Source organism: Athene noctua, chromosome 4, assembly GCF_965140245.1.
Source record: "Athene noctua chromosome 4, bAthNoc1.hap1.1, whole genome shotgun sequence".
Lineage (NCBI taxonomy): Eukaryota > Metazoa > Chordata > Aves > Strigiformes > Strigidae > Athene > Athene noctua.
In genome coordinates, this window is record NC_134040.1 from 62,022,027 (window position 1) to 62,046,847 (window position 24,821).

The 24,821-nt window shown below is 43.7% G+C and overlaps 1 protein-coding gene across 3 annotated transcripts in view; it reads left to right on the forward strand.

The window, feature by feature from the left end:
• The first annotated feature begins 3,031 nt into the window (after positions 1–3,031).
• UNC5C (unc-5 netrin receptor C) overlaps positions 3,032–24,821 on the forward strand; it is a 273,379-nt gene continuing 251,589 nt past the window's right edge. For all 3 annotated transcript variants that reach the window (XM_074905547.1, XM_074905549.1, XM_074905548.1), the window contains exon 1: positions 3,032–3,431. In XM_074905547.1, coding sequence (XP_074761648.1) covers positions 3,308–3,431 — 124 coding nt within the window. In that variant the 5' untranslated portion in view covers positions 3,032–3,307. The remainder of the gene's footprint in view (positions 3,432–24,821) is intronic.

Consider the following 24,821-nt stretch of genomic DNA (forward strand, 5'->3'; position numbering starts at 1 on the left):
CCTTTTAAATGTTACCCTAGACTTTATAGTTACTAACCGTGGGTATCTAATTTGGATTTGCAGTTTCTTGAATTTACCTGAAAAACTGGCTAAGGTGGCACCTGTTAGGCTGCTCAATCCACTTTCCAGTACAAACTCTTTGACACTTATTTTTGTCTAAGGATGAAAATTGGGGATTAATATTTGCTTCAGATGAGTTTGTGAAGGATATGCAGTGATTTTTAAGGACATTAAAGGTGACAAAAAGATAAACTTACATTACATGTATTTTTAAGTCACTAACTTTTCAAACAGCTGGGAAAACACCTCCCCAGCCAGATCCTACCAGTAAAAAAACCCCACTCTGGAATAAATCCAGGCAATTTGCTCTTTCTAGTCCCAAATCCCTGCATTATCTCAGTCCTTTAACTCCTGTGTCAAATCTGAAATTTATTAAGATGGGTTAATAATTCTGTTTATCTCACAGGGAGAAAGGTAAAGATCCTTAGAGACAGAGTGGCTCCTGAATAGGCAAAATCCAGCATGGTGGCATTAAGGATGGCCCAGGCACAAGTGCTATTTGTCAGTGCATGGAAAACCTCTGAGAAAGCTTTGTGATGCCGGCACACGGAGCACCCTTGGAGCCTTTCATTACTCATAATGGAGCATAGAAGGCTTTGAAAGCATGTTTTTACAGAGAAGACCCCTATTTAGCTATTTGTTGCTGTTGCTTGAACCATCTTCTCCAGGTGGAGGTATACCTACTTCCAGTAGAAGGGATTATTGAACTCCTCAGGCTGCAGTAGCTTTGTTCCTCTGCAGTCCGCCACACCTTGGGTACTGGAAGACTTGCTTTCTCCCCAAGCTGAGAGCTTGTGGTCCCCGTGCTATCATTTCTGTCACTGTGGCTGTGAGGCAGCAACACTCCCCCTTGCACCTACTCCAGGGCAGAGAGGCTGACAGGTTGGCAGCCACGAGGGATCTCCAGGCAGGGCTGCAGGGACGTCATCTTTAAATTGGGATGGACCTATTTAATGAGGTCACAGAGCTACTAACTAGAAACTAAGCCTGGAACTATAGGTATTACTCCTGGGAAGCCCCAAAACATCAAAAATAAATTAACTCCATTTAATGGAGAAACAAGCCCTCCCTCCCCCGTCCCTTGTTGCAGTAGCTGTACCCATCAGCTGGTGCTGCAACGAATACATCTTCCACGTGTGACATCTTTCAGGGGTCTCTTTTCTTGCCTCTGCAAAGTATCCTCTAACACAGGGGAAACAGTAAATACCCAACAAATGAGAGATGCTCCCAGTTTACAGTTACAGCAAAATGGGCAAACAAACATCACACATGGGGAACTGCTCTGTTGACTACCAACCTGAGACACAAGGCTGGGGAGCAGGAGGTCAGGGATCAGTGTGGCGAGCACGTGCAGTCAAAAAAGCGCTTGTTCAGGAGCCACATTCTCCTTTGAACATGGCTACAAGTTGAGAGTTCCCTTCCACCACATACACAGTCTTGGGACTTAAGTCACGGGTTGTGGTGGTGCTTTAATGTTTTCTGAACTATGCCATTGTCTTTGAAGCGGATGGGACTTGCCCCCTTAAAAGATGCAGTACAGGCAGGAGAGGGAGAGCTGGTGTGCTCTCCTTGAGAGCCCTGCTTGGAGTTACTGGGTGAATCAGCCTCTTGGGCTTGAAACGCACCCTTTCTGGGGCATCTTCCATGCATACCCACGTGCACGGGCCAGAACAAAATCTGCCCTTTTTCTTGCTCTGTGCCTGTGCAAAAAAAGGGAACGTTGCTTTCCTGTTGCACTACAGCTTTGTCTCAGCTGCTGTGAAGTAGAAAAAACCCCGGCCCCACCAAACCCAGAGATGGGAATGAAACGGGTAATTCCCTGGGAAGGGCATTAAAGTCAGGGGGCAGGTGGGAAGGAGCCTCCCTGGGGACAGGCAGCTCCTGTGGCCCCTCGGAAACCCTCCTGCAGCAGCAGCAGTGCTGCTACTGTTTTCCTGCCAGGGGCGGAAGGCAAAGCCAGCACGTCTGGGAAGATCCCAGCCGCGCATCAGAGGAAAATAGCCCTCCTTGCCTGACAGGCAGCGCTGCTTGGGGGAGCTTCTGGGCTGGAGAAGGCGATGCTCCCTGGAGTACCACAGTGTGGGGAGGGCTGTGGGGCCGCAGCAACCCGGCATTGGCAAACCTGGCGTGTGAGTAGTAGGTCTGGTCACGGCTGGGGACAGCCTGCCTGGGCTCTGCGAAGGGAAAGGCAACCTTAAAAAATCAAGCCCCCAAACCAAAACAAGCCCTAGAAAGCAACAGCTAAAACACAAGCGAGCCCTGGCCCTGGCCGAGCGGTCGGCCCGAGATGTGGGCGTTGGTGAAGGTAGGGGTCAGGGGAGAGCTTTTTGGGGGCATAAGGAGGGTGGGAGGGTAAGGTCTGGCAGGGAGCGACCCCAGCCTTAAGAGACAGACCCTGGGGGACAAAAAGGGACCTGTTCCCCAGGGATGGGGGGGTTCCCTGACATCCCTCCTGATTCTGTCTCTCCGCCTGCCCCTCACTTGTGGGACCAGAGGGGTGCCCCCTGGCCGGCATGGGGCTCTCCCGCCCTGCATTTTGTGGCTCCCCCAGGACGGCACTGGCCCCCCAGAGCCCTGCCGGTGCGGGCTGGGGGGTTCAGACCCACGGGGACGGTGTGGGGACGAGAGAGCCACGGGTGGAGCGGAGTCCGGCCAGCGCAGCCCCAGCTTCTCCCGGCTGCACGGCCCGGGTGGGCTGGGGAGAGGGGGTGGGTGTGATTGTGCGTGCGTACACGCGTGTGCACCCGCATCTGCGTGCGAGTGTGCCCGCGGGTGTGCGCGCAGGGGGCGCGGGCGGGGGAGGCGAAAGGGGGCCGGTTCTGCAGCGGGTGGCTCCCAGCCTCCCCCGCCCCCTTCCCTCTGGGTCTGCTCCTCGCTCCGGCTCGCATTTTATCGCAGGCGGCCGGCGCAGCCCCCTCTCCCAGCCCCGGCCCCGGCCCCGGCCCCCGCCCACCCCCGGGGTGGAGGCAGCCGCGCCGAGCCGCCCGCGGGAAGAAGGCAGAGCTCCGCCGGGCTCCGCGCCGCTCCGCGCCCCTCCGCGGGGCCATGCAGCGCCCCTGTCCCCCCGCTACGAGCGGTGCCCCCGGCCCCGCCGCCCCCCGCGCAGCCTGATCGCCCGGCGGGGGCTCCGCGCCGCTCCGCGCCCCCTCCGCGTCCCTCCGCGCCCGGCGGTGGGACGGGGCTGGCGGAGGCAGAGGCGGCACAGCAAAGCTCGGCGGCTCTGCGCGACTGCCCCGCCGCCCCGGCCATGGGGAAGGGGCTGGAGGGGACGGCGGCCCGCTGCGGGCTGGGACTGGGATACCTGCTGCAGACCGTGGTGCTCCCCGCCCTGGCCGTCCTGGGGGCCAGCCGCCCCGGCTCCGCCGCGCAAGGTAAGGGGGGCATGGATGGAGGGGGGCCGGGGCGCCCTCCGGCTGCGGGATGAAAACGCGAGTGGGTGCCGTGATTTCGAGGGCTTTCATTACGTGCGTCTGTAGGTGCAAACGGCGCATTCCCCTGCATGCACGGCCCCCCCACACCCGCCGGCGTCTTGGGGGGGTGTCGTTGCCGAGCCTGGCCGGGACAGGCGTTTCCTTCGCTTCGTCCTCGAGCGGGGCACGGAGGCCGGAGGGGGCTCGGGGCTGGGGGAGCCCCGCCGGTGCGCCCCGGGGGGTGGCCAGGTGCGTGGAATGGCAGGTGCGAGGCGGGGGTCCCTCTGCGGCGGCACCGCCGTGCCCCGGGGCTCTGCAGGCGGGGGTCGTGCGTGAGCCCCCATCTCCGCCACACACCCTCCTCCGTCGTGCCTAAAACATGATACACCCGAAGGGAGTTACTGTGTTTCTGATTTTTTTTTCTTTTTTCTTTTCCCCTTCCCTGTCGGGGGTTCTGGAGTACATCTAGATCTGTTTCCCCTGTAGCCCATGTATAAATTCCCCTTTTACAAGTGAAAATGTCTTGCTTCTCAGTGCGTGTTTAGCGATGTCTCGAGAGCATCACAAAGACCCCCGGCTCAGTGTGTCACCCGCCCGGCAGACAGCCACAGCAGGAGGCTTTTTCTCCTGCGAGCTGATGCTGGATAAACTTTCTCGGTGCTTTTCTCCTCTCTTCCCAGGAGTTAGACCTAAAGTGGAAATGCGTGGCTTTTGCTGGGAAATACTTTTCTACAACCTCCTCAGCACTGGAGAGAGAGAGGGAGAGGGAGAGAGTGAGAGGTTGCCCCTGCATGTGGGCACAGCAGCGCATAGCAAGGATGTGTGGGTTCATTAAAGCACTTGGAAATCCTGGATATATGGTTAACAAGAGAAAAGGAATTTTAGAAGCTGTTTCATTTTGTGTTGTTTTGTTGTTTTTTTTTTTCCCATATATGCCACCAGGAAATAATAATATGCACAAAGCTTTGATTTGGAGGTGTTAGCATAGTGCAAGTGGAAGAATACTTGGTTTTTCCCCCTATCATCTCTGCGGAGAGGCACTTGAGACGACTGCACAGACCTGACCCCGTGCTCTCACCCAGCCATTACGAAGTGCACTCCTCTGTGGCCTTTCTGACGGGAGAGCGGTGCTGGTTGCTCTGACTCCCGTTGCCTCCGGCAGGCTTTTGGGAGCCGTGGGCTTGCTGCCGGTGGGCTGGATGCACTGTACATCATGTCTGTCTGTGTAACGGTGCTAATCCATTTCCCGCTGATACTTACTCTATCTTCAGAGTCATGTTCCCTCACACATACCGGGCGTTTATCTCGCAGGAAAATCAGAAACCTGGTCATGAAAAGGGGGTAGCAGAGAACAAGAGTACAAAAATCCCTTATGCTTTGTATCACGTTTCTTCTGTGTCTTATGTACAGTTTCCTGTCACTGGTCGGTTTCATGTTTGAGGTAGGACAGGTTTGATGTTATCTGTTTAAAGGTTTTAATAGTACCATGTGCACATAGACCTAGATGTCGGTGGGTATGTATCGGTTCGTGTAGATGGGGGGGTGTCAAGGGGGAAAGATCCTTTCACGTAGTTGGACCTGGAGCCGAAAGGAGCCTGCCTGCTCTGCTGACAGGACTTGGGTAATTCTCGTGACAGATGGCCTGAGCGGGGAAGAGAGGACCCCCTGCATTCGTTTGGCTGTTCCAGAGCGTGTATCTCCGTGCCACAGGGCGTACCTCACACTTTCCGATGGTTTCTCCTTTCCATGCTTACCCTCCGTAACACAATGCTGTGCAACAGAAATGCCACGAGGGGAGAGGAGCCAGGCCCCCTGTGCTACGAAGGGCGGCAGGCGTGTGGGGCCTGTCAGGGCATACAGAAGCACTTGCCTACCCAGAAAGGGACGGAGAGCTCTCCAGCAATGCTTCCCCTTGTGCGGCGTGTGATAAACTTTCACAGCAGAGTGGAAAATCCAGGGAGTGTGGTTGGGATATAGTCATTCATCTTGGACTTGTTTTTCCGTGTTATGCTTTTATTTTTATTTCCCGTTTGCTAGGACCAGGCACAGAATTTGGGTGCAGACCTGGTTTTGGCATTTTTCCCAGAGCTGAGGGATTTTCTGATTGGTGTTTGCCGTAGGGATCTTCATGTCTGCATGTGTGCATGTGGTGCTTCAGTGAGGCAATGAATCAACAGTTTAACTATGCCCTCTTCAGGAAGTTTTCTCATCATATAGGACTGGGCAAAGTTTTCCTTCTGTTTTATATATACATTTCCAAAAATGCGTGAACATTGAAATGCTTCTTACACAACCACTCTTCCCAAAGTCATCCTCCATTCAGTCTACTCATTTGAAATGGAAGCACCCCTCTAGTCTTTTCAGTTGCATTCCTTTAAGAGCAATAGAAATAGGACACATGGAAGTTACACTCCAAACTGGTCTCAGTCTTCTGATTTTCAGTGGGTCTGGAGCTAGCTGACTCGGTTTTAGTTGTGCAGAAAAATTCAGTCTTCCTTTGTGATACCTTGAAAAGGAGAAAAAACTTGAAGTGGTGTCTCCATACAGCAAACACATAGGTACGATTTAAGAAAGGGGAGGAGGGGAAGGGAAAGAGGGTGTGTACATTTTTTTCCAGTACTTCCTGCTGGTACTATTTCTTGTTTTGCTTTTCTTCTCCATTCCCTATCTATCTTTATCATTTGAATCAGGCTAAGGAGGCTGTGAGCATTGCTGGGGCTTCTGCTTTCATTCCTTCTTTTTCCATTGCCTCGTGGAAAATAAATTGAGTAGTTGGTAGACCAACCCCCAGACTCGCTGGCAGAGAGATTCATATCACTGCATCTCAGCATCCTCCTGTGAGCTTCTCAGCAGAGCTAAATACACTTTTTGTTTTATTAGCATTTCTTATCTTCTAATCTGAAGCTCTCTAAGTATTTTTCCACTGTTATCAGGAGAGAACAGGAAATAGCCACAATGAGAGAGACCGCCCTTAATTCTCAAAGTGGGGTGAATGGGGCCAGAGCGATTATCAACCCAGAATCAACTCTGATCTGATGTTTGCTGCATTCATTATACCTCTGTGACACACTACATCAGAATGAAAATTCAGATCTCCCAAATGGTGGAAGAAAGAGCAACCACCCCGGGTTGTATCTACTCCTGCCTGGCTTTTCAATACCATCCCCCATAAGAGCAACTTTTCCTTTGGCTCTTCAATCGGCAGAGACTGAGTTTCTGCCATTGCACTTCCCTATTTCCCCCCCCATCACTGGGTGTTAAAAGCGTTTGAAGAACTTATCCTGTTGCCCCCACCTTTTTTGGGTATAGGTGGGGTGAAAGGGAGGGTCAGGCTGTTATCTGTCATGACAAGCATGGTTCAGACATTTTTATGGGCTAATGATGATGGTGTAAGAAATGGATAGAAAAGCTGAAGGGACTACATATTAATGAGTTTTTGTTTCAGTTGTTCCTTTACAACAAGAGAGTACAATTTTTTATGCCTAACCCCTCAAACCTAATTAAATCAAAGTGATAATTTCAAAAGAAAACTGTAAAAGAGCCATATGTGCAGATATTTGTCTTGCCCCAGCATAGTCTGTATCAGCAACAGCAGCAGTTTGAAAATGCTTGGTGCGGAAAAAGTGAAATATAACATGTGAATGTACTAACCTTTTGGGGATGCACTTCTTAATTAAATACTTAAACACATCTGGTTGAAAAAAGGGGGGAAAAGAACTTAATTATCTTGAAGCATCAGTGGACCGCTTGTATTTGATCATGTGGGTGTAATAGTATTCATACTAGTGAAGTGAGGACCAAGTAGTATATGTTGCTGTGAATGGATAAGCCCCTTTGGAACATTAATTTGTTTTAAAGTGTTGTGCTATGGCAGATTTCAGTGATGTTCATGAGTTTGGGCTGGATGCAGTAGCCCGTACTGGCCCTGAGTAGCATTTTAATACTGCAGTAGGCTTTGCTGAAAGCAAAGCAGCCACTAGGTTTCCCTTGCTGACTGAGGTGCATTTAAGCAGGATTATAATGAAGTGGATGGATCTGTCTGCAGAGGAGGGATTCCTCTTCAGGAACACAGGAGCCAGAATCTGGGGTCCTCTTCCTCTGGATCCAGTCTCTAGCAGCTAGTTGCAACAGTTATGAAAAAAAGTATATACATCAAGTACAGCCCCCTTCTGATGGCTTTTCAGCATTACTGTCAGTGTCATTTATGCCTCTGTACAGTAGGAATGCCTGAGTGTATCTAAACATTTCCACGATTGTACATATGTATACTGAATCATTTTACATGGATCATTCATCACACAACTTTTTTTTAACTTTTTTTTCCCCTCCTTTGGTAGTGGTCTCACACCCCGATTATTCACTGTATTTTGGGACTAGCTTTGTGTGTGACATCCGAAGTCAGAAACAGGAAACAGCATTAACCATATTAAAAAGATTTTTCCTAATTTAATTTTCCAAATACAGTATGTCTGAAAACAGGAGTACAACTCTGTGCCAAGGCCAGGCAAATCAGTTCCATAGCTGGGCTACGCAGCAAGAGAGGAGAAAATGTGGATTATATTTATTAGATATTTCAAGTAAATATCTTGATTTTTCTGCAAGTTAAAGAGGGGTGTTTTGAGGTGCAGTCCCTCCAGTTCAGTTGAACAGGATGCAAAGCAACATCAGTTCCCATGGAAGGTGAGAGGAGCCCAGGCTCACTAGGACAACAGTTGAGTATTTGCGTACAGCGTATGACCAGAGTTTTGTGTATATGTGAAATACGAAGAAGAGCTGTACTTTCCAACGTGAAGCTACTTTTATTTTGTACTACCAGCTAAGTAATCTTGTTTGGAGTAACCTGTTTTATAGTGTAAGGCTATGTTTCTGACTTTCTGGTGTCTTTCTGGATTTTAAATCATTGGATTTTTGAGGAATCGGTTCTGGTTACTTTTTAGGGATAAAGGCATGAAAGTTGCTTTTGCAGCTTATCAGAAAAATATGGTTTAATTGCTGTTGCAAAGGGGAATTCCTAGGTAAATTTGCATTGCTCAAAGTAGTGAACAGTTTGCTGCAATTTAGCCAAAGAGGATTTGACTCAATGCAAGTCTCAAATGTTCAGATCATTGGTTTATCGTCGAAAACATGTCTATCTTTGAAATAAAAGTTAATTTAATCGTGGGTGCTCTGCCTATGCAATATGTTTCATACAATTATCTATATGTCACTGTAGGAGAAAATGGCATTCCCTTTCCCATTCCCTCTTTCCTCTCTTGCAAGTGGGGAGAGAGTTGTGCTAGTTTGTGAAATGTACATCTTGTTAGCCACCCAGTGGAGGTATTCAAGTTTAGCAGGCAGCGATCTTGGCATCGGTGCCAATAAAGCAGTAATTACATTGCCTGTCATTTTCATTAGCCATCTTTGCTTTCACCTTCAGCTTGGAAGTATAAAACAGCGCAAGCTTTTAAAGCATAAGTCAAGGATTAAAAGCGAGGAGTAAGAGACAAGCATCGGTTTTTCAGTTGGCTACAACCTCCATCAACACAGCAGCAGAATAATGTTGTGCAGAGGCACAGTTCAGTACTAACTGCTTCCAAGGACTGAAGGGATGGTGATGTTTTAAGTGATTTATTCCGTGTGCTTGGTAGAGTCCAGTCTTGAGAGCAGACGCCCCTGGAGCTTTCCATCATAACATTATCCAGGAGGCAATCTGAAAAAAAAACTGCTATTAAATCTTCTGGGAGGTAAACTGTATCCAAAGACTGACTTAATTTGCATCATTTGTAAGCAGGCATTTGAAATTATGCTAAAAAGGGGAAAGGTTATAAAGAAGCTTATTTTGAACAAATAGAGACAACAAAATTCCCCTTAATTTTGCATGTACTCTGTTTCCCTGTGTTTAATTTAATGGGATCATCTGCAGACACTCCAACCCCAAACTCAGCAGTGTCATGGGGACACACTGTAGTGCTGGGCAGATGTGGGAAGACAGTTTAGTATTGTCATTGTTTTTGTGATAGGTCTGCTTAAACATTTTGCAGAGCATCGGTTGTGGGGTTTGTATTTAGATTTGTCTTTCTCGGGTAAGAATGTGGCATAAAACTGAATTTAAGCCGTGGTTGTGCATGCTAGCCGGAGAAGGTAAAAGAAAGCCCCAAACTATAGTTGTGTTCCAGTTGCTTTTCTCGAGGCTGGCTCTGCTCATACAAACAGCATGCACAAGTCAGGCGCAGCAGGCAAGAGCTGCCAGAGGTTTTCCCAGCTTTCAGTAACCTTAGAGATGCTGTATACGGCTTTCCCCCTAGGTAGTCATCATTGGAACAGCTTCCTGTTTGCTTTTATAACTCCATCCCAAATCACACGTACGTTAAGCAGGAAACATGGGATTTCCTCCTGATTTGTCAAATGCTGGGTTTTAAGGAGTCCCTTTATAGCCTGGCACATCATTATCTAAAAGTTTGGGCCTGGGGAAGAAAAGCTTCATGCAAAAATAGTTTAACTTAAAAATGTCCTTTTTATCAACAAGATTTTTTTTTAAGTCCTTTTTTGTTTATTTTCTGGGGGGAGGTTGGAAAAATAACAAGAAACCTTAATAAAGAAAGTATAAAATTATTCTAGTGAAAAGATCAGTAAAGCTGAAAATATTTACCTCACTGGCTAAACTCTTTCTACTTACACTTTCTGAAAATCTGTTAGGTGTTCAGTGAAAATTAAAAAGTTAAACATTGTAAAGTCTTCCGACAACAACAGTTTTCCATATATTTCAACCAGCCTAGTGAAAAATCTCACTGACTTACAGTCCTGGTTAAGCACTGGTTAAGGCATTTATTTACAGCATTTTCTAGATCTCGTTTTCTTCTTCTCTTTTTTTTAATCACACTGATTTTATTGTGATGAAGGTTGAGATAGAGACCCAGATTCTCAGTGGTGCCAGACATGCCCAGGAAGAGCAGGCAACACTGGATTTAAGTGAGTACCTTTGCTGTTCCCCAAATACAAGCACTGCTGCTCTGGCTTGCATGATTGCGCAATAATCCTATCAAGGCAGGGATATCCCCCATGTCAGTAGGCGATGCTGCAGTGCATCAGCACCTCCTCAGATTCTCACTCTCCTTCATTATGAGTCCTACAGAGGCAGGACAGGAAGAGGCAGCCACAAAGCTGTGCATGCTCGCCTCAGTTGGTGATACCTCCCATGGGGGATATCTGCAGTTGCCTCTTTAGGATAGCTTTGCTACATGTTTGCATTGCTAGAGACAATGGGAGGTTCTTATTTGTCACATTGCATTAGCTATTTAATCTTTAATCCTTCTTGCCAGATTGGGAGGATAGCTATATTTAGCTCTGGTGGAGAGATGAAAGGGGAATTGCCAAAGGGAGCAGAGCAAATGTGTAAGGAAGCCAAAATTCAAACTCGAGGCTTCTCAGTGCTCCAGACCCTGGTGCTCCAGTCTATCCTCCTTGTCAGACAACCCCAAAGATTGATACTGCAGAGGGAATGCTACACTGAAGGCTCCCAGGTGCCTTCCCAATATCAAATTTGTTTCGTCTCACTAATGGTTTCTTTGTCTCTGCTGGTATCTAGAAATAGGTATGAAAGACAAAGGGCAAACCCATATGCCCTTGCTCAGAAACAGGGATGCTTCCTGGAAGCTCTGACTCTATGGTGGCAGGTGGTTTGGGAGGATTTGCTTTGCCAGTGAAACCCACAGTGTTACCCCGAGTTTGGAAAGAGCAAGAGTATATCCAGTGGATGACTGCAGCACTGTTGTAAATGGAATAGGGATCACTGCCTTGGGTTGTTTTGTTTTATTTGGGTTTAATCTGCAATTCAGGACTAGTTTATTCAACTGTACTTCATTCATCTGAACCACTTAGGCTCCAGAGGACCCTGTTGCCTTACAAGTCATAAAAGCTCTGAGGTTGCCTAGGCAATTAAACCAGCATCTTTTTTTCCTCTTGTTGAGGTAACATTATCAACAACAGCGCTAAGGAGCTCAGATAGGTTTTACTGGTCTGGCAACAGCTGAACATTTTCTTGTTAGGTAGCTCCTGCCAATCCCTTTTTAGTTATTTTCAAGAAGTAAAGTAGCTTTATTTCTTAGTCTCATATTGAGTGAGAGGTTGAAATGTTAAGCTCTGTGGATTAACGGTGTATCCTTTGAGAAAAAGGAAGGCTTGTGTTTTTCTTGGTCCCTTGAGTGCTGGATGCAATTGTTTGAGAAATCTTGAATTTCATCAGCTAGATACAAGGAAACATGCAAGTAAGCCTTGAATGATCTGTCAGAAGAGGTTGACTCTATTGCAGCCGTTTTGGAAACTTGTTTGAACTGATAGTTGTTCCCCAGGCACTTCTTTGCTTGAATTTAGTGCATTTCATGTCAGGCAGTGAAAAGTGATCACCACAGGATTATTAGTAATTCAGAGGTTCTTGGAGAGCTATATTCCAACCATAAATTTGCTAAAATAATGGCTGGAACATGAATTGCTGCACTCTTAAGATACGGTGTATCTGTTTATTGTTTAAATATGTCTTATCCAGTCCCAACATATGTGTTTATACTGGAAAGTTTACATAGTGAATGAAAATAATAATATAGTCTCACTGAATGAGGTTAATTGCAGTTCAGTCATACCAAAATCAAGGAATAAGAAGTGGGACAGAATAGCAAGCAAGACTAATTTTGTTCTCATGTGCATTGGATTTACCTACACTGGCTGTAGCACAGGTAATTACTGGAAGTAATTCAGAGTACAGGCATGCACACAGCCTTAGTCTGAATTAATTTTCTCTTTCATTAATGTATCTCCTAGTTTTGCCATTTGCTGGCAGAGTTAGCACAGATGTATTCCTCTCACCTTTCCCTACAACATCAACAACTTCATGTGTCTGCCTGGTTACTCTTGCAGCTCTGCACATACAAAAGATGACTGGCCGTGACTAGCAGTGAATAGCCAGGGCTAACAGGGTAGCAGTGAGGTATGCAGCCTGAAATTTCGGGTTGTCTGCAGTCAGATGAAGCTATAGAGAAAGCTCTGCTGCTCAAGCCTTCATTTTAGAATTAGGAGAAAACTCAGTGGTGCTTTTAACTAGGAGGAGATAAAGTTTCCCCTGTTAAACTCTGTCACTTCAGATCTGAAAACTGGAGTTGACTGTGGAAACTAGAACTCTGTCTAGTTAAGTAATGGGGCTGTAATTAAATGGTGAAGAATGTGCCCCTGTACCGATGTCGTTCACTAAAAATCTCGCTGAATTGTCTCATGAAATACTAGTATGCCTTGCTGTAAGCTTTTTGGCCCCAAAGCTGCACTAGTTTTTGGCAAGTCATCATCCCTGTTACAAATTCCTTTCATGCAGACGTTGCAAAGATAGCTTTAGGGACTTCCTTTCTGCTTCCTCACCAGTTTCTGAAGGTGAGGGTAACTTTTTTTTTTTGGTCTCATGCTCAAATAAAATGCAGCAATCTTCTCATGCAGCAGATCTCTGCTGACAAGAATGTAAGTGCTAGTTTTCCTTCTCTTCTTCATGTAAAATACCTGTGCTGTAGCAAATAGGAAGTTCCTCAGTAACTAAGTAACTAGAAAGTCTGTAGCCAGAAAGTTCAGTCTGGGACGTCTCAGTTTACTATCAGTTTCTTTTTTGTTTTTTAAAATCACTAATGCTTATACCAAGGATAGACTTACGCTATGCAAGGCCAGGTTACGACCACCAACAAATATAGCTCCATTAATTTCAAAGCCAGCACACGTCAGAAGCTGATCTGGTTGTGTTAAAAATATGTTGACACAGTAGAGTGAGACTCTAGGATGGACAGACCTTGATCTCACCTTTTTCGCTGGTAAGTGTGGCTCTTTCCTGTAGAGAGATTAACACAGTGCCTTACTTGAAAACATGTTGGTGAGATTCTTCCAGGTAGATGTTTTTTCTCTTGGGTTTTGTCACATAATTTCAGATAAGAACACTGACAGCCAAATGTCACCAACTGTAGGCAGATATCCACATAAATATCCATTACACACAAATGCGTGGCAATTTCCTGCTTCAGCAATCAGTCATTTTTGAACTAAAGACCTCTACTACTAAAAGCACGGGCTTTGACTGCTTCAGTTAGAAATGCAGCCTGGTAGCTGGTAAAAAAGAAGTGGTTATTATCCTAGTTTAAGCAGTAGAATGAGAAGTGCCATATGCCTTTCATGAGCACAGGAAAAAGCAAAATTGTTCAGCTCCTGCTAGCTTTTGTCCTTTGCTTGTCCTGCACTATTTATGTATGGTTGTTTTTTTGTTTTGTTTTGTTTTGTTTTTTCCTAAATGTTATATATTAATTCTTTGTAATAAACATAGCAATTAGAGAAAACCTTCCTTTTTTTTTTTTTTTTAAAAAAAAGGCCTGATTTACTTACTTGCTTTATAAAAATTCCTATCATTTTGTAGTCTCAAGAGGAAAGTCTTAAATTTGCATGTATAAGAAACATTTTCAAACAAAACTGAATTAAAATGACAAAATGACATTGCATGGACTATTCATCTGCTATATTTTACTGATGAGCTTATTTTATGAGTACTTGGTTTCATTGCAAAGAAGATCCTGTCTCTTAGGGAAATCAGTTGATGGCAGTACCTCGATCAAATTTTGTTTTCTGTCTGATTAGTTTCACTGGATTGCTTGGGATTTACTCACTGGAGCAAGACAAGGAAAATTCAGTCTTTGGTCTTTAAAGTTTTATATCCACAAGTACCAATGCAGAACACATATTTTGCTCGTGGAGGCTGGGCTGAGGTTAAGTTGGTTTTAAAGATAACAGTAGATTCCAGTGTCCTTGCATTTGTTTTCTATTTGGTGACAGTCACTAAATCAGAGAAAGGAATGTTCAAACAACACACTTGAGGAAAAGTGATTTTTATAGAAAGGGCCCATTCCTGCTAATAGCCAGTAACTGCGCATAACCCCACTGACATTAAAAGTCCATTAGCTAAGCCCAGTTTAAACAGCAGCTGATGCTGTGTCAGCTAAATGTACACTGGAATTTTTCATGTAACACAACAATAGCACTTCTGTAATTTTTCTAAAACTATGTACATTAAGGAAAGCAAATGTCATCTGATAGTAGTAATATGAAGAGTTCACGTTAAAGTAGGGAGAATTGTAATCAAAGTGAAGTTACCATCTGGTTGCATTAACGAGAAACCAAAATGGTTACAAGAAAAGCAGAGTGTCAGGTTTCTGAATTAAACCTAGATTAACAAATCTAATGTACAGGCTTCTGTAACAGAGGATAAGCAGAGAGCTGTTTATCTGCAGGGTTCTTTATAGTTAAATGTATTACGAACTTGTTCAAAAAAAGTTTCAATTGAAGTCAGTAAGATGCTTTGTCATGTGGAACACTGGGTTGCCGTGGAAAAATAAGGTTATTTCCTCACTATTTAGGAAATATATCTCATTACAGCAGAGTGAAAACATTTACATTTGTCAAGATAGCGTTTGTATGCCTATGGCCTTAAATTCTAGTTAACCGTGGGCACAACAAATAGCATCTACCCATCTCAGTGTATCAAAAAGAGGATTGAGAAGTATGGTGAAAAAACAAAACGGTGCATGCTTGGTAAAGAGAAGTGTGACAGGTGATGAACTTGTTATTCATCTTCAAAAGCAACCAGCAGACTGAGGTCCTAGTACTGTGGTCTTCAGACCCACTGAAGCATAGTTTAGCACCCGGTTTGGTAGTTGGTCTAATTCTGAGATGTCACTTTGAAGTCTGCTTTGAAAATAGATCTTGTGCTATAAAGCCATTGTGGAGACAGGCGGAGGGTTGCTTATAGTAAATTAATGTGAGAGCTGGAAACAGAGGGGTAATTAGTCGCTTACTGACACACTCCCAAATATGGTGAAGTATTACTGTAACCTCCTCCGCCTCTTCGCTATTATCTGTCCATTAGTGAAACCTTGTACAAGTACTGACAGGAGTAGAGCTGAAATGCCTGATGTGGGCAGACATACCCACTGCAGAAATCCTGCAAACACATCTGGAGGGCTCACTTGAGCTCTTAACAAACTGTGTTAGTAGTGCAAAACTCTTCAGTGTCATGAGGCTGAACTTGAATTTTTTGTCTTCCCAAGCTGAAGGAGTTGACATCAGTAGTGGGCCCAGAGCAGGCTGTGTGTTTGCAAACCACAGGGTTTAAGGAGAGTAATTCAATTGCATTTTTTTCCTCTTCTGGAACATAACATGTAAACATATTACCGAACAAAAGCCTGGTTTTAATTACAAGCAGTAACTTTCATGTTGACAGATTTTCACATGGAAAGCTTTATTGAAAGTGAGAGAAGACCCTTTCGCCATCATTAGTTCTTGCTGCTTAGTGCTTTTATCAAGTACAGTAAAATACTGTTTGTAATTAATTCCAAGCTTACATGGACATGTTTAATATAATTACCAAACAAAATCCTGTTTACTAACATATTGCTTGTGAAACCAGTCTGAATAATCTGGTCTCTGGCACACATAAATCAGGCAGTAATAACAGCAGTAAATATTTCACAATATACTTAGACTGCTTTCATTTTAATACTGAATCCACTTTCGGGTTTTAAGGATAAAACATAGGTCAGAAGTGACTTTTCCCATATGTTCTTTCCTAATCTCTTTCACTACTTTGCCTGAAAGTTATTAAAAAAATCATTATTGTATTGGATTATAAAAAAGTAAATATATACACATTCATGAGCTGGGAGAATTATGTAATTGAATTATGCTGGAGCTAACAAAATGACATTGTTCACATTGGTGTGGGACAATTGCTCTAATACAGCCATGAATATTTTTCATTAGAAAAGGCATTGCAGTGCCAATACTCTTTGTCTTTCTCAACGTTTCACTATTTTTATCTGTCTGGATGTCTGTATAGTGTATACTAAGCCTGAAACATGCATAAAACTTAGAAGCAGCTGATTATGCACTAATTCAGGTGCCCACAGGGCTGTGAAACTGAAGGTGACCAGGAGCCGGGTTTGTAGTGGCATGCTGGGGGACTTAACAAGACTGTGTTATGTGCTGGGCATCCTCTTTCTGGGAAGGCTTTGGGCCGATGTTTAAATAGAAAGAGGAAATGAGACCGATAGTCTGTCTACTGCGGAATATTTGGGGTTGCATGAGGCTACTAAGCCATCTTTGTGAGTTAGGACTGTGCGTGTAGTTTGTCCAGTTGAGCAGAAGGCCTTGAAATTTCCAGAAAAGATTTATCATCATCCCTCAAGTCATTTTCCCCTGTCCCAAACAAATATGTTAAAAACCAGTTGTGCAAAACAAAACATTTTGCAATTTTTGTTTACTTGGGAATGTTCTTTAACCTCTAAAATAAAATAAGAACTAAAGTAATCAAAGTACTCTTTTGAAAGACAAATTTGAAAAATGTTCATTTTGGGGATTTTTTTTCTTCCCTCTTGTTCTGCAGTTGGATTCCCTCACTGAAGTTGACATAAATTTTCAAATGTTTTTGGCCACTGCATTCTCTGAAGAAATTTAGTCTCCAAAACTGTGTCAGGCTCCTTCACGAATGTGGTCTCCTCAGAGCTGTCAACCTCTGAAGCTTAGGACCCCACCCCCTGAAATAAAAGGCACAACTAAAAATCGTTATCAACTAGGCAGTGTTGGGAAATGTTGCAGGGTAAGATTTCTGTGTGTCCTGTCCCCCCAAGTTTACCTCCTTGAGGAGATAAACAAAGCCTGCGGATGTGTTCAACACCCCAGGGCGTGTGCCTGTGCAAAGGGAGCCCCTGGGCACAGGGTGGCAGGGAACTGCAGGGTGTCTGGGCTGCTCCCCTGCACTGGGTGCAGGTGCCCAGGCATTGGCAGTGGGGGTCTGCAGGGGTGGCCGCTGTGAGGAGGAGGATGAGGGGGTGCTCCAGGTGCTGGAGCTGAGATCCCCCTTAGCCTCTGGAGAGCCCAGGCCGGAGCAGGCTTATCCTGAGGGACTGCAGCCTGTGGGAAGGACCCATTGCTGGAGCAGGGGAAAAGCAGTTTAAGTGGCTCAGCAGAGGGGTTTTTCTGTAGGAGGCAGGTGAAGATCTGTGGCATAACTGGCACACTAAGTTGCCATTAATATTTTCCACAGTTAGTTAAGGAGAGTAACTGATTGCATGTGGTCATTTATGCAGGCAAAAGCCTGTATCAAGCAAAACTTTTGGGACGTTCTGATTGTGTCAGCTCTCGGTAATAAGTCTGACTGTAACATGATTTTCCCAAGTTTTCTGCTGTTATGATATCTAGGTGTTTTGGAATTTGGTGGGCTTATACAAATGCATTTCTGACTCACACATTATGAAAAGGGCTCTTATTTGTCTAAAAAAATAAGTTTTTACTGTATTTGCTTCTTTTTCTGTTTCTTCTCTATGTGTACATCAAAAGACAGAAAGTCTGGTTGCTCTTGTCAAAATTTCTTGCATGAGCCATGGACTTTAGCACTTCCATGGAAGTATATTAGTGAGGAATTGTATTTGCCACATGGTCTGTAAGGTCAAAATTAATCTTAAAACCACTATTGATTACTTTTTGTCACCTACTGAAGTTTAGTTTGTTTGAGCAAAGCAACTCTTACCACAGTGCAAGGTAAAAACTGTTTTATTGCTTGTTTTCTGAAATAGTATCTGAAAAATAAATATACTGACCTATTTCTTATCATTTGTGCATATTAGAAAATAAATGTACCAGGGAAGGTTTCGTTTAAGGCAGTCCTTAAAAAAACAACAACAACAAAATCATACTCTAATGATCAGTTTTCACCTAACTTTGCCTTGCTTTTAGATGGTCTGTATTTTAAGATGCATCAATATATTTTTGATCAGTATAACACGTGGTGTCACTTGATACGATCAGTATCAAGTGTCCCTATTCAACATCCTATGGGCACCTAGGGATACATAGGTATGCTTTGCAAAGGTGTTACTATAAAATATGTAGTATGTTGTTGCCTCTTAGATCACAGAGGTTCCTAAATGCAGTACTTCGATTTTTGTAAAGCTGAAGTCACAATTCTTAGTTTTCTGTAGTGTGAGAACTGGCAGTGAAGTGTGAGTCATTGCTCGAGAACATTGCAGTGCATGAATGATATTAAATTGCTTTGTTATGTGTATGTGCAGGCTGCATCCAGACACTGTCATTGGGAAGTTATTAGTATATATAATTACCTAACCACAAGGAATTTCTGGACTGAAATAGTTTATGTAATCCTACATGTTTCCTTCCCACAAACCCAGCTTAAAGGCTTGTGCAAGTCTCTTGCCAAGGAAGTGTCTTACTGACCATGACATACTATTTGGGAAGATGCACTTACTTTCAAGGGTAAAGAGCTTACCTGCCAGTAAGGTTTTGACTACCTTCAGAAGTCAGGTCCAACTTGTGCTTTGGGTTGTTTATCAAATGCTGAGTTCTTTCATTTTAGGTGATGTGACTTTTAGATTTCAGCTGCTGCCATGAGTGGCAGCATGAGTCCTCCTATAGGAGCCAAAATTATTAATGAGAATTTGTGCAACATCGAGTTTTCGTGACTTGAGGGCCACTAGATATGACTGGTGTATATGAAAACCAAGTAGTTGTAGCAGCGTAGGTCTGGAGTTCAAGAAGGCAAAAGGTGTTTTGATTAGTGAGGAAATGGATACCAGCTAGTTTACTTACACTTATAAATATATATAACTGCATTTAGGTGCACAGGTAAATTGCATATGCCACTTAGCTCCATCTGTTCCTAATAAATTTCAGCCCCCAGGCTCTAGGTTTTGAAACTTCTCAGGTAGGTGAACTTTCTAAGTGGAAGAACCGGCCTTCATAGAATGTGTTTGCAGCTGAGCCTCTTAACTTTGTGTAAACCAATACAGCTTCCTTGAGTTCAGTGAGTGCCTCAATTCTGCACCAGCTGAAGGTTGTTAACAGTTGGGATTTCTGTAAGACTCTATTCATGGTGGAGAGATTTCTATCATCTCTTTTTGGACAGATTTCTATCATCTCTGTTTCGACAGAAAAAATTTCCATGACACTAAGAATGCTTTTAAAAAAAATGGAAAAAAAAAGGAACAGACAAAGTACAAAAAGCAAAGTACAAAAAGAAAGGAGCAAGCAGAGTACATCAGAGAGCAATCCCAGTGTTAACAAAGAGATTCTTTGCCACATAAATGAAGAGAAAAACATTTGTATCTTTACAAGATCTTGTCCCACTTAAGAGAACCTAAAGAAAAGATAGGCATCTAGAATGGCAATTAGAGGTTAAAATGCTGGTTTATGACTACTAGTTGTTTGGGGCTTTTAATTTTTTTTAGAAAGAAAATTTTCTGTGGAAGTTTTTGCAGCCACCCACCATCCCACCAATGCAAAGACTCTGCAAAGACTTAGTAATTAAAAGGAAAAGGCCATATGTTCACATTGCCCTGCTCTTTGCAGTTGTTTATTCTCAGAACATCACCCTACCTCTGATCAAAACCTGAGATGAACTTTTCTCAGTAGGTCTCTGTACCATTGAGTCTGTCCTTCTAGCTGCAGTAATGACCTGTGACTTTTGATCATCTTAGAGGATATTTAAAAAAACAAAAATAAAACTTGGTTTTCCTCATTGTCTTCCTTCAAAGTAGGCAATGGAAAACTAAAACATATAAAAAGTAGCCCGTTAGGATTAGCGGTTTCAAATACTAGTTAGTAACAGTGGAAAAAATACATTTCTTTGAAGAATTAAGAATTTTGAATACACTGCAGTATTTATTTTTATTTCCCTGGGTGGTAAGACAAATAGTGCACTGTATAAAGAAGTTAAAGCATCCTCTTTCCCCAAAATACATGTTTATAAACATAAGGTATAGACTAAACATTCTTTTCTCTTACATGAATACTTGGGATGGGAACAAACTTATCTGTGGGCTGGAGAAAGGCAGTGTTTTGATCCTCCTGCTAAATTAAAAATATGTTTTGGGGAACAGAGTAGTATGTATTAGCCACTTCAAAACCACAAGACAGACAGAAATGCCCACAGGCGGTCTGTTTAAAGGTTACCAAAACATGTTATGAATGATGCCACTTGAGGCAAGAAAGGGAAGATGGTGATAAAGAAACTGCTCGGTTTTGTTAGGACACCAGCATGCACAAAGCGGACTGGGCCTGCCTAATGACCACAAGGGGCCACGCAGTCCCTCACCAGTAGCTGTTTGCAATTGTGTGGACTGAATGTGGTGCTGACATAAAACAGGGGAAGTGGTTAGGAGACGGGCCAGGAATTACCAGCAGCAGGTACCCATAAAGAAGTGCTGGAGAAATGTTTGAAGAAGCAAATCTGGGGAAAGACCTCAGGATCCTTGGGTCAGGCTGGAAGATGATTTGGTATGAGCTGAGGCAAGCAGGGAGGAAGAACTCCTTGAAAAGCAAGAGAAAAGTCACATGAATTTAAGCGTTTTTTGTTTGTTTTTTTTTTTTAAAGTAAATGTGTCTTTATGTGGACTATCTGTGATACTGTGGCTGTGAGGCATATTAAATAACAGAGGTACTTTAAAAAAAAGACAAGAAATTAATATTGCCACGAGGTTATCTCTTGATGTTGTGGTTTGGTTTGTTTTTTTATGTGGGGCTGTTCCTTATCCGCCTGAGAAATCTTGCAGAAGTAGGAAGGGAGCACTTACAACAATTTTCTGAATTGGTCCATCTAGCCACTAAAAAAGATACCAGAAGATTGTTATTATCTTTCAATGCAAGAGGAAACTGTAAACCCAAAAAGCAACATAAAATGGGATCCCACAAGCTGTCTGAGTGGGGAATTTGGAGCAAAATAGATGGAAAGTCTCAGTGAAAAGGCCATGGATCAGGCCCTTTTTTGGGAGTGCTAACAGTGCTGCCATTTGTTACCAGTGACTCTCCTGTTGGGATGCTGAGACAGGTGTCATTTTAGTGTGTTTGCTGGGTACACTAAGCTGTAAATTACATAAAAGCAACTGACAAAATCAATTTAAGCATTGTGGGTTTTCATACCCACAGAAAAATGTCAAAGGAAAATTTAAAGCATAAATGGGAGTAAAGGCACAGTTCTGTAAAAATCCTCTCTTGTGAGCAGTCTTATTAACCTTTGAAGTGTGACGACACTTCTATAAGCATCTGTGTTTCAGTGTGTGAGTAATCCTATGCCTCTAATATTGCAGCTTTGCAAGGTTGTGGCCTACCAACCAGTGAGTAGTCCCACCAACCTTTTCCAGTAGGATCAGGAACAGTCCTTAGGAAGGAATTCAGAGCAGGAACATAACTCCTCTGAAGAATTCTTAATCTGAACTTCCCCATTGCAGGAGCTGTCATCAGGGAAGTTTTGATGATGTCTATTGATTAAGTTTCTTTTTTTGTTTCTTAAAGAGTAAATCGAAAGGTCATTTTTGTATTGGCATGCAAGGAGTTTTATTGATTCTCTTTTATGAGGCATTAGTGAAATCTATAGAAGCCTAACAAGATTGTATAGTTAACCTTGGCAAGATTGTCTGCTCTTTTTACATGTGCAGAAAAGGGAAAATACATTGTTCCATTTTGGCAGTTTAAATTATGTGGGAGCGAGTGAATTTGATGGAATCAAATACCTCTTAGCACAGAAAGAGAGCATGATGTATCTGTACTAGCCCATTAACTCCAAAATGTGCTTAGCAGAGACTTTTGGGGGGAATACTTTGTTTTTCTGCCTAATGGTACCATATTTATCACTATGAAAACAAGCAGGGAAGTCAGTCACTCATTATGCGTGCCAGAAATGCCTTCCACAGTCACAATGGTGGTATGTCAAGAGTCTATCCCACTTTAAAAGAACAGGCAGGATTTATTCTGGAAATGTACCAAAATGGACCAATCTTTCTCAAAAAAATGAAGCTGGGATCAATTTTGCAAGCTTAAAATAAACAGTAGCCACACTTGACCCAGTATATTATGCTAACAGAGGAAGAAATGTAAAGTGCTGGGGCTATCTATGGATTTGGCATGGTACAACATTAAACATGATACATTGGATTAAAAATTACCCACTAACTTAAAAACTATTCATAATAAAATTTGGGAAGAATTTTCAGTGTATTATTTCATTCCACGTTACTTTCTTAAACATATTTTCTTTTTATACTGTTTAAATTAATGAAGACCATCTTGGCTATGAAGTACAAAGCTAATGCCCCCTGAGAAAGGATGCCTTTGCATAGTGAAAGCTCAGATCACGTTCATCAGAAGCTCAGAAGCCTTTGAGTGAATGTTACGCATTTTTATTTGCAGTAGGAAAAACATATCAGAGAAAGGCAACTATAATTATCTCCATTTTTAGATGGAAACCAGAGGAGCAGGAGGCATGACTGGGGAGTGAGCAGATGCAGGAATTCCCCTCTGGTGGGCTCACAGAAAACATGGAAGTAATTTGTGGTATGAACATGGCTGGTGTTGCTTGTTTCTATCAAAAGGCCATGGAGAATGTAGGAAGTGGCTGCTGGGTTTTTATACCACTGTCTGATTTGTGAGCAGCCTAACTGCTGCTGGTCCACCTCGTCTTTGCCCCTCATCCTCATCGGGTGGTCAGCAAGCTGCTGGTAGAGACAAAATTAGGAGTGGGGCTCCTAATCCAAATTTTTGGCTTCACAGACCTGCAGTGAGAACAGCAGCTGGCTGCAGAAGCCCAGCTGGAGGAGCTCTGTCCCACAGAGCTACTGGTCCTGCTTTGCCGGTGCCTCTGAGGACTGGCTCTCCCCAGTTTGCTCCGTGCCATGTGGTTTTCCCCAGCTTCCTTGCCTAAGTGCACGAGTTTGTGTGACTCTTAATGACACCCCTCATGTGGCTTTTCTATTACTCACGGCACATGTAAAAGCCTCCTTTTCTCTCTGCCAGATGAACAGTCTTCCCAGGGCATTTCCAAGACCATTTTGGCAATGAAGGTGAGGAGTTGCAGTTCCACCATTGCCCCGTGCCCTGTGGGAGCTGCAGTCAGGCAGGCAGCTGTGTTGCTGTGCTGGATTTCACACGAAGGAGTGGCGCTGCAATGCTGCATCCTTCAAACCTGCACAGTTGGAAGTCCCTCAGGGTCTTGGTGGAGTTACTCAAGAGAAGTGCCCTTGCTTCACCCCATGTCAGGCACCAGTTGTACAGTTGTATTTGAAGAGGGTGGAATGGGCTCAAGATGCTGGTCTGGAGCTGCCAGAGGGGCATCATGTAGCCGGTCAAGACTTTGCCTGTGCCCAGAGGGGTCAGTGGCTTTGCTTCCTGGTCTGGAGTTTCAGACTCCTTCAGAGCAGTACAAAAGTAGAGATGCATCCCAAGGCACAGAAGCAGTCTTTAGCTCAGCTCTTTCACTTTTATTAGTTGTCATGAAACTGAGGGCTAGATATTGCTGCATTTCTCAACTCATGATACAGGTACAAGTCAATTCCCCTTTTTATATTTTTTAAGTCATACTATGTGTTCTATTACGGATTTGAATTTTGTGTAATGACCATTGAGGCGCTGGTGTTTATGAAATGATGTCTGCACTGGATGGAGGACAGAGATCTGCAATACTTCAGGCTGTTTTTATTTTCTCCTTTGGAAGATGTATCTAGAAAATCCATTGCTTGGGTCTCCCTGGGTGTGAGCACACCCAGGAAACAGCTGGAGTAACCTTCTGAGGTGCTGTAAGAAAACTGCAGGATTACCTGAACAATATGTCTGAAATGCATTGCAGGATGTAAGTGAATCAAAGAGGAACAGGCAGGCATGTTACCTTTTGCTTTCATGTATAAATAACACAAAGAATATTTTTCTTCTAACTGAACATTTTGGCGAAACTTCCCTGTGGTTTGGAGATGTCAATACATCAGTAGATTTATATCTTTGTAAGTTAAAGATTTTGATGGCAGATGATATTTAGTTTCTACTTCAGCTAAGCTACTGAATTCTTTTATTTATTGATCAAATGAGCATTTAAGGTTAAAGGATGCCAAGAGTTGTTTGGACCCTGGCGCTCCAGTAATAATATAAGGAGTAAGCACGATTGTATACACTATCTCCAGGTACATTTCCAGGCAGTACATTTTGAAGAAGGCAGACACTCCCAGTTTTGTAACAAAAAACACTGGAAAAAAAAAAGACAGAGAGGTAACTAGATAGATGGAGAGACAAAAAGACAAATGAGTGTATGCAAGGCTGAAGAGAGATAGTTGGGATTAATCCGTCCTTTGCAAACACAGTACATGCTCCAGAAATGGCTACTTTTTCTTCTTGGGAGTGTGCTTGAGAGCGTGCAGTGGCTTTGGTGGCCAGGCTGGGGGCTAGGAGAGAGGGTGCTGAGCTGTCTAAAAATTCTTCTGCCCAATCCACCTGACAATAGGTCAGACAAAGCTGGTTATAGCTGTTGGTGCC